The sequence below is a fragment of the Musca domestica genome, unplaced genomic scaffold, assembly GCF_030504385.1.
Source record: "Musca domestica strain aabys unplaced genomic scaffold, Musca_domestica.polishedcontigs.V.1.1 10, whole genome shotgun sequence".
NCBI classification, from domain to species: Eukaryota; Metazoa; Arthropoda; class Insecta; order Diptera; family Muscidae; genus Musca; species Musca domestica.
The window spans coordinates 13,755,824-13,774,954 of NW_026712115.1; the positions used below are offsets into that span (position 1 = coordinate 13,755,824).

A 19,131-nucleotide genomic window follows, 5' to 3' on the forward strand; every position below is an offset into this window, starting at 1 on the left:
CCGGCCATGGTGATGGTGTGGGCCGCCTTAACAGCCGATGATCGCTCTCCACTCATATTAATCGACCAGTTTAACGTAACGCCAAGATCAGGAGTCAGTTTCGTATAATTTGAAAATTTTTCATACGATGGTAGCAGGTCCAAGATTTGACTTGAAGCTGCATTGGTCCATTTTGTAGCGAAGACACAACCACCGGTTTTCTTCACTGTCAAGCCGAATATAAGAGAATAAACCATGGCACAATTACCATAATGATTTCCATCAATAATACAATTACAGTTTTGAAACACGACGTTGGCGTAGATTTTACGGCTTCATTCAATAAATCACTCAATTGAATCAATCAATTCCATCAACTTGGACAAGCGTGGGTTATCTGATGTAAAGCATTCGATGATCACTAGAAGAATGGATGATTTCTTGCAAATCATTCTTCTTTTATACACATTTCACTGCTTAAATCTACAGTAGCTTAAAATTAGGGATTTTAGTAGGGATCAGAGATTTGAACTTATGGTACTACATGGTTACATTTTAACTGTTGAATTCAAATATTTACAAAGATTAGTTAAAACGTAATGTAATAAAAGATTTAAAGTAAGTAAATAGTGGAATTCGTCGTTGAAAATATAAAAGTAAAATAAAATAAATTATAGTTGGTTTGCTTCAGTTTTTTATTTTATATCCATAAATTGACAAATTATTTTTTTCCTTAAAAGTGAGCGTACGCATTTTGGATGGTATAATTTTCAAAGGAGATTGTACAAATTAAGGTTTAGCCTCGTAAGTCATAGTATTGGCCTTATTTTAATTGCAGAAAATTGTCAGCGTTAGATGTCGTTTTATACAAAATACATATAGCAGGTATTGTGAAGATTTTCCAACATTTTTCAGGCTGATCCTTAAAGACTGACTTAAAATAAAACAACAATCGAGGACTACACAATGACTAACAACGTCGAAAACCTTTTCTTAAGATGAACAGTTTAAAATCTCTTTTCTTATATGTTTAAGCTTAAGACAAGATCAATTAAAGTCATGTTCATAAGATATGGAACACATAACTGTTTTTACGTGACTAGGAACGCCAAAAGTAATGGATTATATATGATCTATATAAAATATGGCACTTAACACACGTAATATATATTGTCTTGGCATGATTGAATTAGGAAGACGAATTTATTTATCTTGTCATATCTATCATACAAAAATGATTGATATGACCTCGAGGAAACTTTCTCGGCACTGTTAGTTCCTCTTGCTACCTCGAATAACTTTTTACTTTAGAATCAAAACCCGGAATAACCAGCTGAAAATGTTTCAAAATCTTCACAATGCCTGATATATGGATTCTGTACCTAAACGAAAATTTACACTGAAAGTTTTCTGCTATTAAATGAAGGCCAATTTGACTGAATTCAACTGAAGAAATATTGCAAAATCGTCATTTTGTCGATTTTCATACTGTTCTCATGGCACAATAATTACAAGGTAGGGCAGAATTATTAAATTTGAAAAACACAACCCTGAAACTAGAGTCTTGTAATTTCAAAATTACCAATAACAGCAATAAGTTGTTTTTTCTATTTGACACTTTTTTCGCTTGATTTTTATAAAAGAACACCAATGGAACGACATGGATTTTTCAAAACAACGAGTTCTAACGCAATTGCAATAATTTTTCATTCCAAAACGGAAACATTTGTTCTTCCCCAAAGCTGTAATATGAATTTAAATTTGAACAGAATTTAAAACTTTTAATTTGTTTTTGTTTATTATTCAAAGCAATACATACACATAAAAAACCTGTACACATGTACCCAACGTACCAATATGACTTCAGAATAATATTACAATAAGCCAATTAACATTGAAAAATGTTTGCGTAACAAATATAGAACAATCGAAATTGATTCCTTATTTATAAGCTTATACTTGTAGTTGTAGAATAAGCTAACGAATGTAATATTATATTAAGCCTTTTCTTATAATGGTATAAAATATTATATTTTTCATTTTTTAATAATTTACACAATTTATTCATTAATGGCCATCCAAGCTGTCACTGCCTCTACACTTCTATATATACCACAGATTCCCAGATTTATCATTATTACCTTAAAAGTTTCGTAGGGAAATGGCTTATATTTTAGTTTTCTGTTATGGTAGAATATTTGGTCGGAAATAAATGTAATTTTTTTGATCAGAATCAGGATTTTGCCAATATGTTCAGCTGTTTATTCTAAGTTTGAATTCTTAAGACAGGCATGAAGTAAAACGTTATTCGAGGACTACAGAGGAACGTTTTAGTGTTTAATTACATTTATTACATAATAAGTTTGGCAACTCTGCTCGCTTACAAGTGTTTTTCTGTGTGTCGATTAACCATCTTATATATAAATTAATTTTACCGTGTTTTTGTGTCTCTACAAGTGCTAAACAGTGAAATTCCAAATAATTGAATTTATTTAAATTCCAATTGTGTGAAGTTTTCGCGTTTCATTCAGTTTTTTTCCCATTTTTTGTTAAAATTATTATTTTGCGCCTGCAAGCATTAACTCTTCAAAAGGCGAAAAAGCTAAACCACCTGCAGTAGTCGTGCAGGCTCCAACTATAACTCCTACAAACTCTTCCGCGGTTGTAAATGGCGTTGATCCCTCCACTTCTAACACTCTTATCGTTGTAGAACGGCGTAAAACAGTATTTGTATCTAGACTTCATCCTGATACTTCCACTGACAACATTCGCAGCTATATAAAATAAAATCTAAACGATGTAACTGATCTAAATTTAAACATCTTTAAATTTCGTTCCTCTCAACAGCGTGATATTTCGTCATTCAAAATAACTGTTCCCCCCAAATTATTTAACATTATTGTTAGTAGTTCATTCTGGCCCAAAGATACCTTGGTAAAAGAATTTTTGTTCAGAGAACGCTCTACTAGATCTGTGAATACCTTACCAGCATCAAAAAACTAATTGATGTCTGTGGGATCCTCTACCAAAATGTTAGAGGATTAAATACTAAACTGAGAAACGTATTCCTTAAAAGCTTCTTTTGTGAATTTAAAATAATAGCTTTTACTGAAACATGGTTAAAATCGGATGTTCTTGACACTGAGGTGTTCTCTGAAATCCTGTAGTGAATTTGTCTGCGCTAAACTAAATGTCACAGGTAATACCGTATTCTTAACTTGTTCTTATATTGCTCCTAATTCTGGCCTTGAAATTTATATAAACCATGCTAGTCTAATTTCTAAAGTTTCTTCTTTACTAACGGATAATTCTTCGTTAATATGTATGGGCGACTTTAACCTTCCTGGTGTTTCTTGGATCTCAGGTGAGAATATTGTAGATTATGTTCCCTCGTCATACCCAATTGGTTTTGATGCCTTTTGGGATATTATATTTGAATCCTGCTTGTACGAAGTTAATGATATTTTAAATATCAAAGACAGAGTATTGGATTTAGTCTTCTCTTCGTCGTTGAATATTTCGATTTGCAGTGTCTCTCCCTTTGTACTTCCTGAGGACAGCTATCATCCGACGCTGTTGATAAATCTCGAATTAAAGACATCTTCACCTAAATTTTTATCTACTAATGCTTTAATTAAAAGGCGTAACTTTGGAAAAACAAACCTTATTGAACTTCGCACTCTTCTATCAAACACTATATGGCGTATAAGTGACGACATTGACTCCAGTGTCTCAACATTCTACGAGCAACTTAATTCCGCTTTATCTAATTCGCTTGGTTTACGCCTGCACTGAGACGTTTGCGCAATTTAAAAAGTAGATTGTTCAAAAAATTTAAAAAATCGAATACGGCATTGAACTATTCAAAGTATTCTTCTGCAAGGCATAAATACAACTCTGAAAATTCCAAATGTTATTCTCAACATTTAATAAAAATGAGACAAAACTTGTTGCATAATCGCAAAAACTTTTTCAAATTTGTAAATTCTAAAAAGAAAGCACAAAAATTTCCAAGTCGTATGAAATTTGGTAGTATTGAATCTAGTGATAACTTAGATATTGCTAATTTATTTGCCGATTTTTTTCAATCATCTTATACGTCGAACACTTTTAACGGTGTTTATAACTACAATATCGAGAAACTAAACTATTTTCCTCGTATTATCCTAACAGAAGATGAAGTTTTTTCTGGGTTAAAAGCATTACGTTCTTCGTTCTCCCCTGGTCCTGATGGCGTTCCAACGTTTATTCTAAAATCTTGTGCTGATGTGCTTCACGTGCCGCTCACTAAAATTTTTAATTTTTCCCTAATGAAAGGTTATTTTCCATGTTACTGGAGGTCGAGCTTTGTCATTCCTCTTCATAAATCAGGAAATAGGAGTTTAGTCGATAATTATAGATGTATCGCTAAATTAAGCGCTATTCCCAAACTCTTCGAACTTTTAGTTTCACGTAGGATATCTCACTACCTAAAATCTATAATTTCACCTTTTCAACATGGATTCATGAAAGGTAGATCTACAATAACTAATCTCTTAGAATTTGTTTGTCATGTACATAGCGGTTTTGCTAGTAAACAGCAGACTGATGTAATTTATACGGATTTTAGAAGCTTTTGATACGGTAGTGCACAAGTTATTGCTCCTTAAATTAGATCTAATGGGTTTCCCAACATCACTGTTAAACTGGATATCCTCCTATTTAGAATGTCGCACCTAAAAGGTTCTCTTTAATGATACATCTTCGAAAAATATTTATGTTTCATCTGGTGTACCGCAGGGAAGTCACTTGGGTCCACTACTATTTGTTCTTTACCTGAACGATCTTCCGAAAATTATTCGTTTTTCTAAAATTCTGATGTACGCTGATGATGTGAAACTGTTTCTTCACATTAACTCACTTAACGATGCAATTTCATTACAATATGATTTAGACACCTTCGTAAATTGGTGTAGTGCGAATGGTATGTCTCTTAATCTAAAAAAATGCAAAAAATTGTCGCTATTTCGAAATCAGCCATTACTATCTAACTATTATATTGGCTCTTATAAATTGGATAATGTTGAATCTTTCGTTGATTTGGGCGTAATCTTAGATCCTAAGCTACGGTTTCATTTACACATTGATTCTTGTGTTTATAAAGCTAAATCTTTACTAGGCTTTATCAAGCGTTGGTCAAAAGAGTTTAATGACCCTTACGTAACCAAAAGATTGTTTGTTAGTCTAGTTCGTCCAGTATTAGAATATGGATGTATATTATGGAGTCCATTTTATAAATATTATTCTGATAAAATTGAATCGGTACAAATTCAGTTTTTAATTTTCGCTTTGCGTGGTTTAAATTGGAACCCCTCTGAACTTCTTCCGCCATACGAGAGTCGTTTAATGTTAATCGATCTTCCAACTCTTGAAAAAAGACGTTTTATGTTAAGAGCATTATTTATCATAAAATTATTACGTGGATTGATTGATTCCCCTTTTCTCACTGGTGAAATAAACTATAATGTTCCCTTTCGTAGAACTCGCAATTTTGAACCGTTAAAATTGTCCATAGCAAGAAGAAATTATGAACTTAATAGCCCACTGAGATCACTTTGTGTAATTTATAACAGTTTATGTAACACTATTTGCTTATATAGTCCCTTGAACACAATAAAAAATTGTATTCTGCATATGTAATTTTTGTTGTGCTATGTCTATGCTAATATTTTGTTTATGTAACCTTATATTTATGACTTCTTAACTCTATAAGCTCATTTTTACGGCATATTATCTACAACTCCCTCCGCGGAACCAGTAGAACTTCGCCTTTGAGCACCAGATGTACATGTTATATAATGTTTGTTTTACTTCATCAAGCTGCTTGATCATCTGGCATCTGATCTACAATCCCTATGCGGAACAGTAGACGTGGCCAATGCGCAGTGCTTGTAGATTGTTGCTTTGTAAATTTATGTTTACTAATCTGTGTGTGACTTTTAAAATGTCTTTTGTATTTTAACCACTGGCTGATGTAGTTTCTGTAGCCGGTGTAAAACCATTGCTAACCCGCCTTGGTCCGGACTTTGGTGTGTACGCGCTCTCTACGTTATAGGGAGGTTGCCCCCTCGGTCGGCAGGGGCGGGTGTGAGAGGCGTGGGACCGAACGATAATCATTTTAGTTTTTTAACGAAATAGTTTAAAATTTGGTACTTGGAGTTCGCAATAACTCATAGGTTATGACAGCTAATTATGTATGGATATTCACGTTTCATTATAACGGTAGCACCTAATATTCGGTATTTCGATAATTTTAACTACATTTTCAACAGAATATTGTTAAATTTCTAATAACAATAAAATATGTGTGGTACTTTTTATACCTTCCACCATAGTATGGAGGGTATATTAAGTTTGTCATTCCGTTTGTAACACCTCGAAATATACATTTCGTATAACCCCTTTATAACGGTACCAACTTTGAAACAATTCCCGATTTCCTGGAATTGTTTCAAATTTGGTATTTGAAGTTCGTAGTAGACACTACAGCATAAAAAAGAAAATGGGTCATGTAGGTCCACTTCTTCGTATAGCTCCCATATAACGGTACCTCCCGATATTCGGTATTTTGATGATTTTAGCGACATTATTCACCGGAATTGTTTCAAATTTGGTAATTGGAGTTCGTAATAGATACTACAACATAAAACAGAAAATGGGCCATGTAGGTTCACTTGTTCGTATAGCCCCTATGTAACGGTACCCCCCGATATTCGGTATTCTGATGATTTTAGCGACATTATTTACCAGAATGGTTTCAAATTTGGTATTTGAAGTTCGTAATAGATACTACAGCATAAAACAGAAAATGGGCCACGTAGGTCCACTTCATTGTATAGCCCCATATAACAATACCTCCTGATATTCGGTATTCTGATGATTTTAGCGACATTATTTACCGGAATTATTTCAAATTTCGCATTTGAAGTTCGTAATGGTTACTACAGCCTATGACAAAAAATTGTCTGTGCAGGTCCACGTTTTACAACTCCCATGGTTCTTCCCTATATTCGGAATTTTGATGATTTTAGCTACATTATAAACAGATTTTTTTCAAGTTTCGCATTTGAATATTGCAATAGCTTGTGACAAAAGTTGCCTATGCAGGTCCACGTCGTCTTACAGACCCTTATATACGGCTATATTCGTTATTTTTAAGATTTTAACAGAATTTTTAACGGATTTTATTTTTTTGAAAATTGCCAAATTTGTACCAAATGGTGGAGGGTATTCAAAGTTCGTCCCGGCCGAACTTACAGCTTTTTTACTTGTTAAAATATAGGAGGGTAAATACATTTTTTTGCAAAATCAAATACTTGCCCACAATAATAGCTCAATCAGAAAGGTTGCTCAACTTCAAATAAAGTAGGAAAATGCAACTCTGTACTGGAGTCTCATTGTCTTAAATAGACTTTAAAACGTGCAACAATTGGTTTTGTTTATTTTATATTTTTTCACAGAATTATTATATTGAGGAAAACTCACAAGACATGAATGAAATATCGGGGGGTTTTCCAAAATTTTGAATACAAGATAGGACAATATTGTCTAATCCCCAAATTATACATTTTGTTGCCCGTTAAAGTTTATTATTTATTATTTATTCAAAACAATATACACAAATATTCAAACTGTGTATATGTTTTGGCAGAATAGGGGCACCAAAAGGAAACATTTGTATTTAGGAGATAGCTTTGTTCTACACTCTGTAATTATGTCATGCCCACAATGTTGTTTCATTAATTACTTTGATTTATATACCCTCCACCTTATGAAGGAGGGTATATTAAATTTGTCATTCCGTTTGTCATTTGACCTAGAAAATTTCGCATTGTAGTTTGTATTATGTCTAGGATAGTTGGTGTTGAAAAATATAGATATAGTGAAATGTAGTTCATAATGGGGTCTAGCTTCGATGGCGAAACATTGTATGTATCCCGATATTCGATATTTTTATAGTTGTAGCCATGGTACAATAAGAAGGTAGAACAGCTTCATAAAACTACAGAAATACAGCCCTGAGGCTATGTCCGCTTTCTGTCAGACAAGTGGTTTTAATTGATATTTTCTGTTAATTTTTTAAAATGAGTCAAATAGTGCGAAGGTTGAATGAAATGCCTGGATATTCTCTCAAAAATATGATCCTAAGTTTAGGGCGGGGAAGAAGCCTACCAATTTGGGTGGTCATCGGATAATATTTAGCGGAAAGTTCTCATTAATTCAGAATGGCCTCTTGGAAGGAAAGAAAAAACGTCTAAAAAATCGCATAAAAATATCTCTCTAAAGATGAAAATATTGATTTTGTAATATTTTCTCATATTTTTTCAATTTTGTCATATTTTTGGCATATTTTCATTTTGAATTAAACATTTGGTAATATTTCTACAGCTAACAAAACTAAGTAGTTAGGATATCAGGATATCATATACAGGTCGCATTTATGACCCGATCCTTACGAAATTTTGCATGGGGATAAGATGAGGGTCAGAATAGAAGCCTACTCTTTTTGGAGATAATCGTTATATATTTAGGGGTTGAAATGGACCAAAAATCTGCAAAATTGTCAGCAGGTCGTAATTATCGCCCGATCCTCACGCATATTTGAATGGAGGTTACCGGACATTGCAAAAGCCAAATAGTTCTAGATGGCCATGTCTGTATCTCATATAGATGTCTGTATCTCATATAGATGCGTTTTAGTCAAAAACCAATAATAAATGTTAATCTTTTGCCACTTCTGAGAGATTATAGGTCTTTGGGAAATATTGGTTCCAGATCTAGGAAGACCATTTACGTGCAACATCTACCTATAAAATGGAAATGAGCAAATTAGTTCAAGTTTCTATTATTCGAAAATTAGAGAACGAAACCTGATGGTTTTCTTTAATTATTTGTCACAATATCTTGTGGAATTCTTTCGAGTATCTGGCCTATATAAACTGTATCATTTATTATAGTGTTGTAGGGTATTTAACGGTCGGCCCCGCTCGACTGTACCCTTTGCTTACTTGTTTTTTTTCAAAATAATAAATGCATACACAAAAGTGGCAGAAGTCGGGCACACTTAGAAAAAAAATTGTAATCAGCTGGTAGCTCTACCTTACATTTTTATTGTATCATGGTTGTAGCCACATTTTACCACAGATTTGCCTAAAAATTTGTATCTGTAGTTCGTAAAGGGTTCTGGCTCCGGTACCAGAACATTGAATATTTATGTCCACGTTTTCCTGTAGCGCATATGTGCTTTCGGATATTCAGTATTTTGACGATTTAGGCCACATATTCTAATAGATTTGTATACAATTTAGTACTTGTAATCCATAATGGGTTCTACAACCGGTGTCAAAAAAATTACTGGTCAACGTTTTCCATATAACGATACCCACTGATATTTGGTGTTTTGAAAATTCTAGGCACATTTACCCACGAAATTCGGTATTTATTTGTCGTAATTAATTAATCCTTGTTGTAAAAAATTCTCTATATAGGTTTCCGTTTTGGTATGGCCTCCATACAATGGCTCCAGCTACTGTATTGAAAAGTGGAACAAATTTGAATCCATATAGTTTTATAAGGTTTTAAAGTCTTTTTACTTGTTATTATACCAAGTTTGTAATTTCGTTTGCAACACAGGTTAAAATGTTCGTATAGTTCCCATATAAATTAACCTAACTAATTTTACCGGCACTTGTCGATACATCTGTCTTGGTATGAACGAAGTAGCGAAGCTCAAAAGGACCGTTGCTTTATTTTTTTTAAACAGCAATTCTTCCGATTGTTAACAAAATGATTGTATTCTAAAAACTAAGCCACATTGCAACTGTTCCACATGTCTATAGTATGCATGCATCTTATTATTCATTCAGAACTTTTATTATTTGTTTTAGAAGAGCAACAATAGAAGTAGATATGCATATTTTGAAAAACAAAATAGCTAAGTTATTCCAACAAATAAATCTCAAACCTGTTCTATTGAATTAAATAATGTACAAATATACATGTTACAAAAAGGTTATTCAGGTGCCAAAAGTCAAAAATGTTTGTAAAAAAGTATAAAAGAAGCAGTCTATACAATAATTTTGGTTGTAGTCTCAATGATTTTGATTATAGTCCCATTTAGGCAGTAGTAGTCTCAACCTTCTTTTCTTTATCTTCTTTAGACGAGGGTCCAGTTTGCGAAATCGGTACTACTCGTTCAGTAGCCGGAGGAGGCAATTTCTTCATGGGTGCAGTTACAGTCAGGAGACCATCGGACGACAAGGATGATGTCACAGAATCGGGATTGACGTCACCTAAAATAAATAATTTTTGTGGGAGTTCAATATAATGTTTGCATTGTTGTTTCTCAAAAAATGCAGACGACATTGTACCAAACAAATTTAGCACTATTGTTGAAATACAATCTCCTTATTTAAGAGATAAGATTAGGTATATTTTCCCAGAATATCCTTTTTCAAATTCGTGCCAAAAACTTTGTTTTGTTTCCAATTAAAAAATTTTAATAATTAATTCTACTCCCATTTTCAACTCTATATATATAAAAGAAAGTTGTGTTAGTTACTACGCTTATAACTTAAGAACCTCTGGACTGATTTTAACTTCATACAAATTCGGAATCGTCTCCTGTCCGAAAACGATAATATCAAAAAAAAAAAAAAATCGCGTAAGATATATTAAAATTTTCATTTTGACTTTTGAAATGTACAATAGTAATGTTTTATTTTGCATGATTTTTTTTTTTTTCATTTTGACTTACTTTTTTTAATGTACATTTGTAGTGTTTTTTATATTTATACCCTACAACACTATGTGTTGGGGGTATTATAAGTTTGATTGGGCCAAAAATTATGTAACACCACGAAATATTGGTTTCCCACATAGGAAAGTATATATGGATCATCCTAGCTCGCCGAGCTGAGTCGATCTAGCTATGTATGTCCGTCCGTCCGTCTGTCCGTCTGTCCGTCTGTCCATGTTAATTTGTAATCACTCTACAGGTCGCAATTATGGCCCGATCTTCACGAAATTTGGAGTGGAGGTCGGGGTCGGGCCAGAATAGAACCCTATTTCTTTTTGAGATGATCGCCAAATGTATAGGGGTTGAAATGGACCAAATACTGAAAAAATGTCGGATTTTGCAGTAGCTATACAGGTCGCAATTATAGACCAATCGACGTGGAATTTCGCATGTAGCTAGAGTTTAGGACGGGGAAGAAGCCTACCAATTTGGGTGGTCATCGCATAATATTTAGCGGGTAAAATAGGCCATATATTTTGTGTTGAAAAAATTCAAAATTTTTCATTAAACCGCGAATATTTTAAATCCCGGCGAAATCACAAAGCCATGACAAGGTTACTTCTGATCTTTACATTGATGTTAACATCCAACTAATCGGATATATAGCACAATACGTGCGATATATTGATCTATCAAAGAAGATATGCTTGAAAGATCTCTTATATGTCGAGAACGGCTGAACTGATTTCGACAGTTCTCATTAATTCAGAATGACCTCTTGGCAGGAAAGAAAAAACGTCTAAAAAAATCGCATAAAAACATCTCTCTAAAGATGAAAATATTGATTTTGTAAAATTTTCTCATATTTTTTCAATTTTGTCATATTTTTGGCATATTTTCATTTTGAATTAAACATTTGGTAATATTTCTACAGCTAACAAAACTAAGTAGTTAGGATATCAGGATATCATGTACAGATCGCATTTATGGCCCGATCCTAATGAAATTTTGCATGGGGATCAGATGAGGGTCAGAATATAAGCCTACTCTTTTTGGAGATGATCGCCATATATTTAGGGGTTGAAATGGACCAAAAAAACTGCAAAATTGTCGGCAGGTCATAATTATCGCCCGATCCTCACGCACATTTGAAAGGGGGTTACCGGACATTGCAAAAGCCAAGCAGTTTTGGATGGCCATCCAAAAATATTCAATGTGTGGAATAGTTTGCCAACTTTTGTAGACAAAATACGAAAATGTCCATTCCAGAGACTTTTTCGAGAATTCACAAATACAGGAAAGACGCACTTCTGACTATTTCGTTAACGAATATAGTCAAATGTCTGTATCTCATATAGATGCGTTTCAGTCAAAAACCAATAAATGTTAATCTTTTGCCACTTCTAAGAAATTATAGGTCTTTGGGAAATATTGGTTCCAGATTTAGGAAGACCATTTAAGTGCAACATCTACTAATAAATTGGAAATGAGCAAATTAGTTGAAGTTGCTATTATTCGAAAATTAGAGAACGAAACCTGATGGCTTTCTTTTATTATTTGTCACAATATCTTGTGGAATTCTTTCGAGTATCTCGCCTATATAAACTGTATCGTTTATTATAGTGTTGTAGGGTATTCAACGGTCGGCCCCGCTCGACTGTAGCCTTTGCTTACTTGTTTATTTTTGAATTCGAATATTAATACCAATTTATTTCATTGACTTGATTTCTTGAGAACTGAAATTGATGGCGGGTTACATGGAAGTGTAGTACCGAACTATGTGCAAAAATTCTCAAATCGGGAAAATATCAAAAAAAAATTCAATGGAATCGAATTTTAAAATAATAATACATTCTATTGACAAACTTTGTAAGGATATTTAAACATTTGCTGTAAAAAATCAGCGAACAAGTTGAAGATTTTTTCAATTTGTTATTCTTCTTTTGTCATTTTTTTTTTTTCAATTTGTATTATCATATTGAATTCAGCGTATTTTTTTTTTTTTTTTTTTTTTTGAACAAAATAAAGAATAATTTTTCACTATGTACAATTTTTCACAAAAAAAATGAAATAAGTGCGAAATAGGATTTCAACTGACATCTACCTTTTAACTCCAGGGCCTACATCGTAGTTCAGCTGGAAGATGCGAACACATTTAAACAAACAAAAATGACCGAAAAAGCCAAATGGGGCTCATTTCAAAGCATGGACCTACTTCTTTCATGTGACAATCATCCGTCCAATGAGAGCTCAAAATGCAAAATACTTTGGGAGTAAAATCAGTAAAATACCAAATTTTAAGGGTGCAAAATAGTAGAACGAATGGGACTTTTAGTAAGAAGAGGATTTCTATCCTTCCAGAAATTCTTCCCAAACGTTCAAGATACCTTAAACCGCTTTTGCAGATCACGATATCGATCAGAACTCACGGATAAGGGTACCGATACCCGATTTCATATTTATATAACCATCGTATGATTTGAGCTATTTTTGGCGTCTTGGTCACTTTTTTCATTTTTTGGCCCTTATTTGGCATCTGTGTTTCTAAGGGTGTAGAGAACCTCTTCGCATAAATTTTGAAATTTTCAGAGTAGGGCCCATATTGGTCTTGACCAAATTCATCAATTGATTTGGCTAAAAAATTGTATTTATGCTACCCTGGGGTAGGGAACCATCATACAGAAATTGCCACATAGGAATTTATTTAAGTAAAGTCCCCACATTGGAGTATCCCCAAGTCCACTTTCACATCTAATGTGTGGTCGGAAAAGAAAATTTTGTATTCTACTGAATTTGTAACCCCAAGATAATATTGGTTGGGAACGTAGATTTGGGATGTACTCTATATGAAATAAATTGTGGAAACATGAACAAATTACAAATACAAGGGTGTAGCACGGGACCAAATATTTGTTGAATCGTCATTGAATTATACTATGATGAAAACAAGTAAGCAAAGGCTACAGTCGAGCGGGGCCGACCGTTGAATACCCTACAACACTATAATAAACGATACAGTTTACATAGGCAAGATACTCGAAAGAATTCCACAAGATATTGTGACAAATAATAAAAGAAAACCATCAGGTTTCGTTCTTTAATTTTCGAATAATAGCAACTTAAACTAATTTGCTCATTTCCAATTTATTGGTAGATGTTGCACTTAAATGGTCTTCCTAGATCTGGAACCAATATTTCCCAAAGACCTATAATCTCTCAGAAGTGGCAAAAGATTAACATTTATTATTGGTTTTTGACTGAAACGCATCTATATCAGATACAGACATTTGACTATATTCTTCAACGAAATCCGCCTTAACGAAATAGTCAGAAGTGCGTCTTTCCTGTATTTGTGAATTCTCCAAAAAGTCACTGGAATGGACATTTTCGTATTTTGTCTACAAAAGTTGGCAAACTCCTTCACACATTGAATATTTTTGGATGGCCATCCAGAACTGCTTGGCTTTTGCAATGTCCGGTAACCCCCATAATTACGACCTGCTGACAATTTTGCAGTTTTTTGGTCCATTTCAACCCCTAAATATATGGCGATCATCTTCAAAAAGAATAGGTTTTTATTCTGACCCTCATCTTATCTCCATGCAAAATTTCGTAAGGATCGGGCCATAAATGCGATCTGTATATGATATCCTGATATTCTAACTACTTAGTTTTGTTAGCTGTAGAAATATTACCAAATGTTCAAATCAAAATGAAAATATGCCAAAAATATGACAAAATTAAAAAAATATGAAAAAATTTTACAAAATCAATATTTTCATCTTTAGAGAGATATTTTTATGCGATTTTTTTCGACGTTTTATGTTTCCTGCCAAGAGGTCATTCTGAATTAATGAGAACTGTCGAAATCAGTTCAGCCGTTCTCGACATATAAGAGATTTTTCAAGCATATCTTCTTTGGTAAACATATATATCGCACATATTTTGGATGTTAACATCAATATAAAGATCAGAAGTAACCTTGTCATGGCTTTGTGATTTCGCCGGGATTTAAAATATTCGCGGTTTAATGAAAAATTTTGAATTTTTTCAACAAAAAAGATATTGTCTATTTTACCCGCTAAATATTATCCGATGACCACCCAAATAGGTAGGCTTCTTGCCAGCCCTAAACCCTAGCTACATGCGAAATTCCGCGTCGATTGGTCTATAATTGCGACCTGTAGAGCAAGTGCAAAATCAGGATTTTTTTCAGTTTTTGGTCCATTTCAACCCCTAAATATTATGCGATCATCACCAAAAGAAATAGGGTTCTATTCTGACCATAGCCCCACCTCCATTTTAAATTTCGTGAAGATCGGACCATAATTGCGACCTGTAGAGTGATTACAAATTAACATGGACAGACGGACAGACGGACGGACGGACATACATAGCTATATCGACTCAGCTCGGCGAGATAGGAAGATCCATATATACTTTCCTATGTGGGAAATCAATATTTCGTGGTGTTACATAATTTTTGGGCCAATCAAACTTATAATACCCCCAACACATAGTGTTGTAGGGTATAATTAATTCCCATCTTACTGTAATGGATGTAAAATAGTAATTATATTTGACTATTCTGAAATCTTTCTGCCCTCAATTATGAGGTGGATAAAACTATTTTTACTTATTTAAATCAAGCGAATTTTTTTTCAGTTTGACAAGCTATATTTTCCCTGCTATACTTTTGATTTGGCCTCTATTTGTCATCTAGAAGAAAGATTTCAATGTGGGTCAATGTTTCGGAGTAGTGCCCATATAAAGGTACCTCCTGATTTTGCCATCATATCAGTCATATCTATGAATAATATGCTTTAACAAATATGCATAACAGACAAAACCTACTGGCCGGCAACACGGACCGGGCCAGCTAGTAAATTATCTATGCATATTTAACGAAAAATGTACATCAGAAACAAAATTTCTATGACAATGATTAGTTGTCTTTTGTTGCAGACTTCATGTACACTGTAGTTGTGTTACTGAATTTGGAATATGGTTGATCAGCATAAAATTCTATGTCGACTTAGCGATGCCCGTCCGTCTGTTCGTCTGTGGAAATCACTCTGGCTTCCGAACGAAATGAAGTAGTTTGAAAAAATTTTACTCAAATGTATATTATGTCTGCAGGACTTTTGGTATTGAAGATGGGCCATATAGGTCCACGTTTTGGTATAGCCCGCATATAATGATACCTTCCTATTTTCGGTATTTTACTAATTTAAGCGACATTATTCAGCGGAAATGTGTAAAGTTTGGTATTTGAAGTTCATAATGAATATTACAGCCTATGACAGAAAATTGTCTGTGCAGGTCCATGTCCTCGTATAGCCACGATATGATGATTTTAGCGACATTATTCACCGGAAATGTTTCAAATTTGATATCTGAAGTTCGTAATGGATACTACAGCCTAAGACAGAAAATTGTCTGTGCAGGTCCACGTCTTCGTATGGACCCAATATAACGGCACCTCCCGGTATTTGGTATTTTGGTGATTTTAGCGACATTATTCGCCGGAATTGTTTCAAAATTGGTATTTGAAGATCGTAATGGATACTACAGCCTACAGAAAATTGTCTGTTCAGATCCACGTTTTACTATATAATATAATGGTACCTCTATATAATATAATGTTACCTATATAATGGTACCTCTGTTTATTCGGTATTTTGATGATTTTAGCGACATTATTCACCAATTTTTTCAAATTTCGCATTTGAATATTGTTATGGCTTATGAGAAATGTTGCCTATGCAGGTCTACTTCATAGTATAGACCCAAATATAACGGCTACATTCGGTATTTTTAAGATTTTTTTTTTTTTGAAAATTGCCAAATTCGTTCCACATGGTGGAGGGTATTCAAAGTTCGGCCAGCCGAACTTATAGCTTTTTTAATTGTTTTTAATAAAGCAGATTTCACATACCATAACAACGATCTTGACAAAACTCTTTTCTAAAAGTGAACTTAACAATTCCATTCTTTACTTGTTTTCCCACTAAAAAAGTATGCTAACACAACATGAATAAATATATGATTGAATGAAGGTTTGGAACATTAAGAGTTTTGAGCCTTATTTACACAGACGCTTATATTTCGCGTTTAAGGTAATTTATTTAACGCATATCCAAAGAAACCATCTAAGTAACGCGGTGTAAAAAATATTCTACCTATTTACTAGCTATGACCACGGGTAAGCACAACTTGTATTTTTACGGAGTGCAAGACAAATTCGAAATAATTTTTTTCACTGAATTTTGGGTACACCATCGCCCTACATACATATTTAATACTCACTGGGCAGCATATAACGTCTGGTAAATTGTCTCGATACGAAGCCGTGTTCGTCCTGTTTCTCTTCGTGTTTTGCTTCAACAATCACAAACTTATCTGTTACTTTGACACTAATCTCATTCGGAGAGAATTGTTGCACATCTAGAATGACTTCGAACTTCTCGTCGTTGATGTTGAGGGTGGATCCCGAATCCTGCTTTTGCAAACCAGATGTGCGTTGCCATGGTCGCAAATAGCCAGATCGTAACACTGTTGGACGACTATTCCATATAGATGACATCAAATCGTCTCGCTTCAAGCCCATGCCGAAGTGTTGATCCAGAAGGCGCGAAGTGCGCGTTGGAAATTCAAGTTCATCCCACCAATCACGGAACATTAGGGGCACTACGGACATCTACAGCAGACAAAGAAATAAACAAAATAACAAACTGATAGTATCAGCAAATGTTATCAAAAACTAAATATTAAAAGCAAGATGGCAAGAAATATGTCAATTCGTGCAGATCTCACCTCGATATTTACCTTTGATGTTTTCCTTCCAAGGTAATTTTTCTCGATACGGTTGTTTCAACGTTCGCTTTTCCGTTGCTAATAATTTCTCAAGAAAAAATCCAACAAATTTATATTAGAATAGTTTCGTCAGCAACGATACAATCTACAACACGCCAAGCATTATTTCGAGAACATCAACCAAATAGCGAGTCATAGGCGCAAATAATAGAGTGTACCTTCCACAGAAGCAAAAGACAATTTCTAATTATAGAAAATGACACATAAAACTTTTCAATCGTCCCCATTCACAGAATGGGCGTGTCAAAATAAAAACCGAAGATTGCGAGTTCGAGATTGGCCATCGGAGAATGCGTAAAAATAGTAATACTCATCGTATATTAATGGCGATTGGTGTATAATAACACGGTGTTTACGTTATTAGAATGACAGATGAATTATCTTAAGTGTTTAAAATGTTGTAGAATTCAGAATATCTGACCTATGGATAATGTGCTAAAACGGAAAATAGAGCTAAACGTTTCTGTTGCGTTTCTCCTTTTGGGCGATTGTATGTTTATGGGGAATATTTTCAAAAAATTACATTCTCTTGAAATTTATAAAAGAAAAGCATTAGTACTTGTGGAAATATCACTAAAAGATAAAAGAAATACAATTTCACAATTCAACGGAATTGTTTGGGATTCGGTATATTATGTTCTGTAAACAATAAAAAAAATAAGTGTTAAATATATACGTCCACGTGTTGGCATAACCACCCGATATTCTGTATCTCAAAGGGTTTAAACGAATTGGGCTTAGCCCAAATGTTCCTATCGATGGTCTTACTTCGGCCCAGCCAAACTTAACGACTTTTAACATGTTGCATTTCATATTTATGCCTGTCAGGATACTTTTCAGCAAATACATTCTCAGAGATCAAGGTAATTTTGTTTCCTTTTGTAGGAAAACTGTAAGAGATTGGATCCTCGGGAAATCAAAAACAGCTAATTGCTGCTGGAAGAAGAAGAGTCACAAGTTATTATAAGACATTTATGCGTCAAGAATATGCAAACACACAGTAGAGGAACTATCTCAAGTCGCTCTCTGTTGCGGAACTTTTATGTTAACAGGCGCAAAATTGTATCACGATTTGGCATACAAAAATCGAAATAACATTACGAGTGGCAATTGCAATTTGTTTCTTATGTAAACGCCGGGTAAAAGTCAATCCAAATCGACTTATAAAAGTAGATTTTCTTTCAAAAATATAACCCAAACTGTTCAATCTTCCAACTCCATGGCTAAATTGGTTAATATGCTTAATGCGTTTCCTGTAATCTATGTGTCTTCCAACCACTGATTTTTAAATATTTAGTTTAAATTTTCAAAACAATAAACACATACACTAAATTGGCAGTAGTCGGACACACTCAGATAACAACTTTTAATCAGCTGGTAGCTTTACCTTGCCTTTCTATTGTACATTTTCATTTTCCATATTTGCTCTTGAAATATACATGTCAGAATGTTTGGCACACTCTAATATGTGGTCATAGCATTTTCACAGTTTAATTTTA

The 19,131-nt window shown here is 33.9% G+C and overlaps 1 protein-coding gene across 5 annotated transcripts; it reads right to left on the reverse strand.

Moving 5' to 3' along the window:
• Positions 1–9,869: 9,869 nt before the first annotated feature.
• hsp20 (protein lethal(2)essential for life) lies at positions 9,870–17,745 on the reverse strand. 5 transcript variants are annotated; one of them, XM_005190902.4, is made up of 3 exons: positions 17,585–17,745; positions 17,066–17,456; positions 9,870–10,310 (listed from the first exon to the last, which is right to left on the reverse strand). In XM_005190902.4, exons 2-3 carry the CDS (start codon positions 17,454–17,456, stop codon positions 10,135–10,137), a joined length of 567 nt encoding a protein of 188 aa, XP_005190959.1. In that variant the 5' UTR covers positions 17,585–17,745; the 3' UTR covers positions 9,870–10,134.
• Between the last annotated feature and the right edge of the window lie 1,386 nt (positions 17,746–19,131).